General features: G+C 44.7%; 1 protein-coding gene across 1 annotated transcript; it reads right to left on the bottom strand.

Annotated features, from left to right (window-relative positions):
* Nucleotides 1-1,190: 1,190 nt before the first annotated feature.
* EID2B (EP300 interacting inhibitor of differentiation 2B) lies at nt 1,191-3,012 on the bottom strand. The gene has a single exon (XM_032248791.1). It carries the CDS (start codon nt 2,824-2,826, stop codon nt 2,233-2,235), a length of 594 nt encoding a protein of 197 aa, XP_032104682.1. The 5' UTR covers nt 2,827-3,012; the 3' UTR covers nt 1,191-2,232.
* Nucleotides 3,013-9,313: the final 6,301 nt, after the last annotated feature.

Consider the following 9,313-nt stretch of genomic DNA (forward strand, 5'->3'; position numbering starts at 1 on the left):
AGTAGTTCCCAAAGATAAAGTTCTGAGCAACATGAATTAGCTATTAAAAGGAGCTGGGCATGGTGGCTCACACCTGTAATCCCAGCACTTAGGGAGGTGGAGGTGGGAGGATGGCTTGAGGCCTGCAGGTCAAGACTGGCCTGGGCAACATAGGGAGACCCTGTCTCTACAATACAAAAATTAGCCCCGTGTGGTGGCATGCGCCTGCAGTCCCAGCTACTCAGAAAACTGAGGCTGGAGGATTGCTTGAGCCCAGGAGGTCGAGGCTGCAGTGAGCCGTGGTTGTGCCACTCCACTCCAGCCTGGGAGACAGACTGAGATCTTGTTTCAAAGAAAGAAAAAATATTGTTAACATCAAAGTCATTAAGGTAAAAAACAGTATTAGATATTGTCTGATAGTAGAGAATTTGGTTGGGCTTTGTGCCCAGTTGCTGGGAGGGACTCTTTAAATCCTTGGCATTTCCCAAGTGATAGGGGTGTCACTGTTAACATGGTGGGCCCCTTGGGCCATACTTGATAATTTAGACTCAAAAGGTGACTATCGGTGCACTTCTCGTTTATGGTAATGAGTCAGACTGATGGCTGTCCGTGCCACTCTGAGATTATGGGAAAACTGGACTTTGAGCTGTGGTATCAACTTGACAGTCTGGGATGGGAAGGAAGGTGGAGATTGAGTTCAGTTCCATGACCAATGATCCAGTCAATCACACCTGCATAATACAACCCCAGTAGGCTGGGCACGGTGGCTCATGCCTGTAATCCCAGTACTGTGGGAGGTTGAGGCGGGCGGATTACCTGAGGTCAGGAGTTTGAGACCAGCCTGGCCCGTAGAGCCCCATCTCTATTAAAAATAAAAAAAATTAGCCGGGTGTGATGGTGCACATCTGTAATCCCAGCTACTTGGGAGGTTTGAGTCAGGAGAATCACTTGACCCTGGGAGGTGGAGGCTGCAGTGAGCTGAGATCTCACCACTGCATTCCAACCTGGGCAACAGAGGGGGACTCTGTCTCAAAAGAAAAAAAAAAAAAGAAGAAGAAAAATACCCCTTATACATAAATCTATCTCTCCATATATAACTGAAAAAACTCAAGATGCTGATAGAGGTATATGCTACTTTGATTTTATATTTTTTAAAATTTATACCTTGTGATGCAAGTTAACTACTTTGATTTTAAAAGGGAGAATGCACAATATTTAGATTGATGTTTATTTGCATATGCATTAGAAAACTGTCAAAAGACATACAGCAAAAAAGCAAAACCAAGAAAACAACAAAATCCCAAACCACAAGCAATGACACCTGTATGGAATAGTTTTGAGTTTGGCAGAGGACAGCAATAAGAGATTCTTCACAGCATCTTTTGATACTTTTTTTTGGTTGAGTCTTGTGAATAGAATACATATTCTAGAATAAAATAAGCTTAAAATTAACAAAAAACAAGTTTATTTCCACAGCCATTAAATTTCACATAGACTTGAAAACAATGATCATATAATAAATACGTGGCTTTTCCTACTGAATATTTGCTATTCATCTAAAGTATCTCAGAAAATACAAATGAGAATCTTACACTAGGATTTGTTGACATGACATCACCACAAATTGTGAAATTTCAAAGTCCTCTCAATAGCCTTCCAATCCTAGTAACTCAGATACACCTGGATTCCTGACAACTGTTATTTGTTTTCTTTCATTACTTTATCTCACTTTTATGAATTCTATTATTAGCATTTTTTTCTCAGATCTTTGCAAAACCATCCTTTATGGTGAAACAATCTTGAAGGATTCTCCACAAATGCAGGAAAAAGCATTGCTAACAAAGTGCAAAGTCAGAAGTGTCTTGGGACCTCTTTGAAAACAAGATTCGGCCAGGCGCGGTGGCTCACGCCTGTAAAATAATCCCAACACTTTGGGAGGCCAAAGCGGGAGGATCGCTTGGGTCCAAGAGTTCGGGACTAGACTAGGGAACATCACGAGACTCCCATCTCTATTTAAATAATATTAAAAAAGAAGAAGGAAAACAATATTCAACAGTCTTATCTGTTTTCATTTCGAAGTGTGCTTCCTCCTTCAATTGCACATTGCCGTATTCCCTTCCAGTTTGCATTCCCCCTAACTCAGTCATTAAACTGAGTTTAACTGACTCAGTTTAAACTGTCACAGCCTGTTCTTTTGATCCGAAAACAGTCACTTAGCTATTCCTTGCCACCAATCTCGTCATCACAGCCGACTCAGTCGGCCAGAGGACTGAGCGTCTCGGAGGCAGTCAGCGCTACTGCAAAGGCGACAGCCGCGAAGTCCATCTGCGGGGGATCCGCGTCAAAGGCTGCTTCCCTCGCCTTGCAGCCTTCCACGAACAGCCTGCGGCGTTCCTCGAAATCCCGTAGTAATCTGACCGGGATCATGGAGCTACTATCCAGATACTCGCGGAACAACAGGTGCTGGTTAATTCCTAGGAAACCGAGCTGCTGATTGGGGTCTGGCGCGGACGCCAGACCCGGAACGCCGCTGGGGATGGGCCCGGGCACGGGGCCCGGCACCCGTGCCATGGACCGCGCAGCTTCGGCCACTGGGCCTTCCCCGGCCTCCTGCGCCCGCCCCCCGCCGCCGACTGCCCCCTGCAGTACGTCGCTGACGCCACTCGCTGTGCCCACCTGTGGGACGCTGCTGTCTCCGGGGAGCTCGGACATCTCCGACAGCCCAGTCGGCTCCGCCATAGTCTGAGCGTTTCTACGGAGATGAGAGTCACTGCACTTTACTGCGGTACGCGGAACGTGCGCATGCGCGAATCTCGGTGTGCGCGTAACCGCTGCGTGTGTGCGCATGCGTAAGCACGGTGCGCACTCCTCGACCGTCCCCTAGCGGTCCTGAGTGCCATTACGTCTGTAGCCGCCTGTCCTCTGAGCGCCTGAGGACCATGTGATATTTTAAATTACAACCACTTCAATATTAATGTAAACTTTCTTATAAGGTCATTTTCCAGCTTTTTTTTTTTTTTTTGAGAACGGGTCTCACCCTGTCGCACAGGCGGGAGTGCAGTGGTGCAATCTCGGTTACTGCTGCCTTGACCTCCTGGCCTTAAGCCATCCTCCTGCCTCAGCCTCCAGAGTAGCTGGGACTGCAGGTGCGCACCACCACACCCAGCTAATTTTTTATTTTTTGTAGAGATTGGGTCTCACTGTGTTTCCCAGGCTGGTCTCGAACTCCTGGCTTCAAGTGATCATCCTGCCTTGGCCTTCCAAAGTACTGCCTTGGCCTTCCAGAGCCACTCGGCCTGGCCTATAAGTAGTATTTTGACACTGCAAGTTTGGGGTTTCCCAAAACCACCTTTAGTTTTGATACTTCCCAGAGCTCACTGAAATCTGTTATACTCAAAGTCATGCTTATTACAAAGGACACAGATTAGAAGAGCTGTATAAGGTACAGTCTGGGATGGGGAGGGCTCCAAATATGAAGTTCCTGTGTCCCTAGGGACCTGTTCCCCTTTGCCGTCCATGTTCGGCAGTAAGTGCAGGGGTAGTGCCAACGTAGGACTCTTACCCAGGCTTTGATGTCCAGAGTTTTTATTGGGGTTTCACTACATAGGCATGCTTGATTAAACCATTGCCTATTTTGTTGAAGTCAATCTCCAGCCTCCTACCTGATATCACATGGCTCCAAGCCCCAACTCTCTAATGATACAGCTAGTCTTTCTTGTGTGGCTAGCTCTGATCCTGATAACCAAAATGTGAAAGTTTATGTTCCATTTAAAACCAGTCAGCTCTGGCTGGCTGTAGTGGCTCATGCCTGTAATCCCAGCACTCTGGGAAGCAAAGGCAGGAGGACTGCTTGAGCCCATGAGTTCAAGACCAGCCTGGGCAACATAGTGAGACCCCTGTCCCTACCAAAAAAATTAGGTAGGCATGGTGGCATGTGCACCTGTAGTCACAGCTCTTCAGGGGGCTGAGGTGGAAGAATGACTTGAGGTTGGGAGGTCAACTGTACAGTGAGCTATGATTGCACCACTGCACTCCAGCCCTGTATGACAGAGTGAAATCCTGTCTTAAAAAAAAAATCCTTGGAATTTAACTGGAATCCAAATATGAGAGTTGCTGGCAATTAAACTTCATGAGAATCCATCTAAAAATTCTTACCTATCACAGGTCATGTCTGGAAGCTGATTGGGTTGGAAATCATTCTGACTCACGTGCACCTTGCTTTGTTTCTACAATTCTCTTGGAGAGATGGAGTGAGTTCTCCCACATGTGACATATATGCTTCAAAAGGCACATATGAGCTATTATGAAGAAGACTCAAGAAAGGACTTCTTTGGAAGGTAACTTTAGATAGCTTGGTTACTGGAGGGAATTTGTAATTATGAGTTGGCTGTAAAGTCTCCAAAATTCAGTGTGGTTTCCATTTTGAATGGCTATAATAATACACTGCTCAGTACCTGCAAGTCAAAGAAAAGAGGCCAGATAAACTCTCTGGAAAAATAGAAAGATCAAGTAAAAATTTTTAAACTAAGTTTTAATGCTGATTCTCCAACTACTTTATATTTTTGAGACAGAGTCTCACTCCATCACCCAGGCTGGAGTGCAGTGGTGTTATCTTGGCTCGCTGCAACCTCACCTCCTGGGTTACTGCATCTTACACCTCCTGGGCTCAAGCAATTCTCCTGCCTCAGTCTCCTGAACAGCTGGGACTACAGGTGCCCACCACCTCACCCGGCTAATTTTTGTATTTCTAGTAGAGATGGGGTTTCGCCATGTTGGCCAGGCTGGTCTCGAACTCCTGACCTCAAGTGATCTGCCCATATCAGCCTTCAAAAGAAAGTGCTGGAGCCTGGGCGTGGTGGCTTATGCCTGTTAATTCCAGCACTTTGGGAGGCTGAGGCAAGCAGATCATGAGGTCAGGAGATTTAGACTGTCCTGGCCAACATAGTGAAATTCCATCTCTACTAAAAATACAAAATTAGCTGGGTTTGGTGGCATGTGCCTGTAATACTGGCTACTTGGGAGGCTGAGGCACAAGAATTGCTTGAACTCGGGAGGTGGAGGTTGTAGTGAGCTGAAATCGTGCCACTGCACTCCAGCCTGGTAACAGAGTGAGACTCCATCTCAAAAAACAAAACAAAACAAAACAAATTTTAAAGAGATAGTATTCTCTATTTGAAGGCTGAGAGAGTTTTTCTTCTGACAACACTTCTGACACCAAGTATGTGTGGGATTTCCCACAATGATTCTCCAAAACAAACTGAGTGTCCCACAATTCCATTCTGACAACTATCTGCAGTTAGTGCAGACCCCACTGGACCCATATGACTATGCCCATTTCAGATGCCAGCCACAAATGGAGTGCATAGGCTACCCACATTTCTACCCAGCCAAGTACAAATTCAGGAGTTCCCATGACCACCCCTCAGGTTTATTTGCTAGAACGCACACAAAGCTAGTAAAGTGCTGTATTTACTAGCACTAGTTTAATTAATTTATTTAGAGACGGAGTCTCACTCTCTCACCCAGGCTGGAGTGCACTGATGTGATCTCAGCTCACTGCAACCTCCACCTCCTGGGTTCAAGTGATTCTTGTGCCTCAGCCTACTGAGTAGTTGGGATTATAGGTGTGTTACCACCACGCCCGGCTAATTTGTGTATTTTTGGTAGAGACAGGGTTTTCATATCTTGGCCAGGCTGGTCTTAAACTCCTGTCTTCCAGTGATTCACCATCCTCGGCCTCCCAAAGTGCTGGGACTACAGGTGTGGGCCACCATGCTTGGCCAGTACTAGTTTATTATAAAGGATATAACTCAGGAAGAGCTACGTAGAAGAGATGGATAGGGTGGGTGTAGGTGGGGCATATAGAGTTTCCATGCCCTCTCTTGGTGGGACTCTCCCAGCCAGAATTCAGTTTCAGTGTGTATTTAATTCAAATTCATTTGGAATGTGTATTTAGCTATTCTAATGATGTGTGTTGGTCCAGGAACTATAGATTCTTATATGCTGCCCCTCACAACTCCCAAAACTTTGCATGTTTAACCTCTGTAAGATTTCACCACTTATAAGGATGTAGAATGGTTGGGTGTGGTGGCTCATACCTGTAATCCCAGCAATTTGGGAAGCCGAGGCTAGTGGATCACTTGAGGTCAGGAGTTCGAGACCAGCCTGGCTAACAGGGCGAAACTCTATACAAAAATTATCTGGGCATGATGCCACACGCCTATAATCCCAGCTATTCGGGAGGCCGGGGCAGGAGGATCGGTTGAACCTGTGAGGTGTGAGATGGAGGTTGCAGTGAGCCGAGATCCTGCCACCGCACTCTAGCACTGTAGCCAGGGTGACAGAAGACTCTGTCCCCAAAAAAAAAAAAAAAAAGGGATGTAGAAGAAAGGGAGGGAGGAGTTTGGGGTAAATTTAAGAGAATATAGAGTGTTGAGTAATATATGCAGGGACCCACAGGTGATCAAAGCCAGAACTTGAACAAACACAGTCTGATACCAGAAGTGATGCTCTTGACACTCTTCCCGAATCCTCCACCTCTGCCCCTTGAGAGTCTAACCCTGTTAGGCCAGTGCCCTTTAGCAGGAAGAGTTCATGATCTGAGTCAGATAGACGTGTAAAGACTATCAATCCTATGAGCCTCCAGGCTCTTTCCTGGAAACATTAAGTGACAAAATAGTTAACTAAGCTGTTTAGAACTGTGGAAGTCCAAGTGATTATCATTCTTACTGTTTGGGCAACAACCCCTTTTTCTCTAGACCTTAGTTCAGCTTCCATCAGGGGAGGGAACCCAAGATTTCTGTCTCTGGCCAAACACTGTAAGAACCCTCAGAAAAAGCCTCTCATGGCAACCCAATAAATAGAAACCCTGGGCTGATTTCAGGAATCCAGAAGAGTGTTTTGACTTTGATATACTCATCAGAGAAGGAGATGGTAAGGCTAAAACCAAGCTTCATGAAGATTATTTTGGAGAGTTTTATATGTATTGTACAGTTATCATATAACACTTCTGCAAGTTCAACAATCCCCTCTGTGACCGTTAAGTAGAAAGGCATGCAATCAAGAAAGTTAGGAAAAATGCTATATTCTAATTCAGCAAGGATTGGTTTGTCTTCAAAGAACCTAAAAATCTATTGCTCGTACCATGGGGAAAAAAAATCCACAAAGTGGTGAAACAGCTACTGCTCCTTGCCACCCCAGACACCAGCCTAGATGGTCCCCAAGGGAAATTCTACCAAACCTTAGATAATTCCAGTGGATTTTAAAAGTGTTCCAGAACTAATGAAATTTCCAAATTATTTATATGATGTAATAACATCACTATTTAAGAGTGACAAATGTTGTACAAGAAAATGACACAGCCGCCTCACTTATGAACATGAATATGAATGTCCTTCAACGAAAAAGCAGAGATCCAGTAGCACATTAAAATATCATCTCTGGCCAGGTGCAGTCGCTCACGCCTGTAATGCCAGCACTTTGAGTGGCCAAGGTGGGTGGATCACCTGAGGTCAGGAGTTCCAGACCAGCCTGACCAACATGGTGAAACCGCATCCCTACCAAAAATACAAAACTGGCAGGGCATGGTGGCGAACGCCTGTAATCCCAGCTACTAAGGAGACCAAAGCAGATAACTGCTTGAATCCAGCAGGCGAAGGTTGCAGTGAGCTGATATCATGCCACTACACTGCAGCCTGGGTGGCAGAGTGAGACTCCTTCTCAAAAAAAAAAAAATGTGTGTGTATATATATATATATAATTAATTAATTTGAAGAATGCAAAGATCATGTATTACTAGTAACTCTAAATATGAGTCTTCACGGTGGTAGATTTGAAACAATCCTAGGATTACCTTCACAGATTCTGAAAAGGTCTTTGACAAAATTCAACAACCATTCTTGATAAAACACACACAGACATACACATACACACACAGCAATAGATAGCTATGTAAACATTTCTATGAAATTGGTCTGGTGCGGTGGCTCGCATCTGTAATCGCAGCACTTTGAGAAACCAAGGTGGGAGGATCACTTGAGCTCAAGAGATTGAGACCGGCTGGGCAACATGGCAAAACTCCATCTCTACAAAAACATATAAAAATTAGCCAGGCATGGTGGTGTGTGCCTGTAGTCCCAGCTACTCAGTAGGCTGAGATAGGAGAATCACTTGAGCCATGGAGGCAGAGGTTGCAGTGAGCCAAGACTGCACCACTGCACTCCAGCCTGGGCAACAGAGTGAGACGCTGTTGAAAGGGCAAAAAAAAAAAAAAAAAGATTTCCATGAAATCAGGAACAAGACAAGGATGCTTCATTATCTTCCAGCATTGTTTTAAATTAGATAGAAGGTATTAGCCAAAAAACTAATACAGAGAAAGAAGCCAGAGGTATTAAAAATTGTAAAAGGGGCCAGGCATGGTGGCTAATGCCTCTTTTTTTTGTTGTTGTTATTTTTTTATTTGTTTTATCTTTTGTTATTTTTTAATTTTTTGAGACAGGGTCTCACTCTGTCACTTAGGCTGGAGAGCAGTTCCACAATCTTAACTCATTGCAACCTCCGCCTCCTGAGTTCAAGCGATTCTCCTGCCTCAGCTTCCCAAGTAGCTAGGATTACAGGCGCACACCTCCACGCCCGGCTAGGCTCATGCCTCTAATCTCAGAACTTTAGGAGACCAAGGGAGCAGGATAGCTTAAGCTTAGGAGATCAAGACCCTATCCCTAAGGAAAAAAAAAAGTGAAAGAGGCAAAACCAAAACCATCATTATTTGCAAATGACTAATTCCTCAACAAGAGAATCATTCGAAAAACTACTATAAATGGTAAGACAATTCAGTATATTAAAGGAGGCTATCAAATAAATATGCAGACATCAATTATTTTCAAATACACAGGCAAGCTTCTATAATAGAAATACCTTCATGTACTACAGAAAAAACATGAAAGATCAAGTATCTAGGAATAAATGACTAGACCTATGAAAGACCTACTTTGGGAACATTAAGGACAAATATTAATGCTCTTCTGAAGAATACAAAGGAATTCTTTTAAAAAATGGAAAAATTGCCAGGTATGGTGGCTCACAGCTGTAATTCCAGCACTTTGGGAGGCCTAGGTAGCTGATGATATGAGGCCAGGAGTTCAAGACCAGCCTGGCCAAAATGGCAATAATCCATCTCTACTAAAATTACAAAAATTCACCAGGCATGGTGCTGGGCAACTGTAGTCCCAGGAATTCGGGAGGCTGAGGCTTGAGAATCGCTTGGACCCAGGAGGTGGAGGTTGCAGTGAACCAAGATTGTGCCACTGCACTCCACACTGGGTGATAGAGTGAGACT

The sequence above is a fragment of the Sapajus apella genome, unplaced genomic scaffold (genome assembly GCF_009761245.1).
Source record: "Sapajus apella isolate SASKATOON/1434 unplaced genomic scaffold, GSC_monkey_1.0 scaffold68, whole genome shotgun sequence".
NCBI lineage: Eukaryota > Metazoa > Chordata > Mammalia > Primates > Cebidae > Sapajus > Sapajus apella.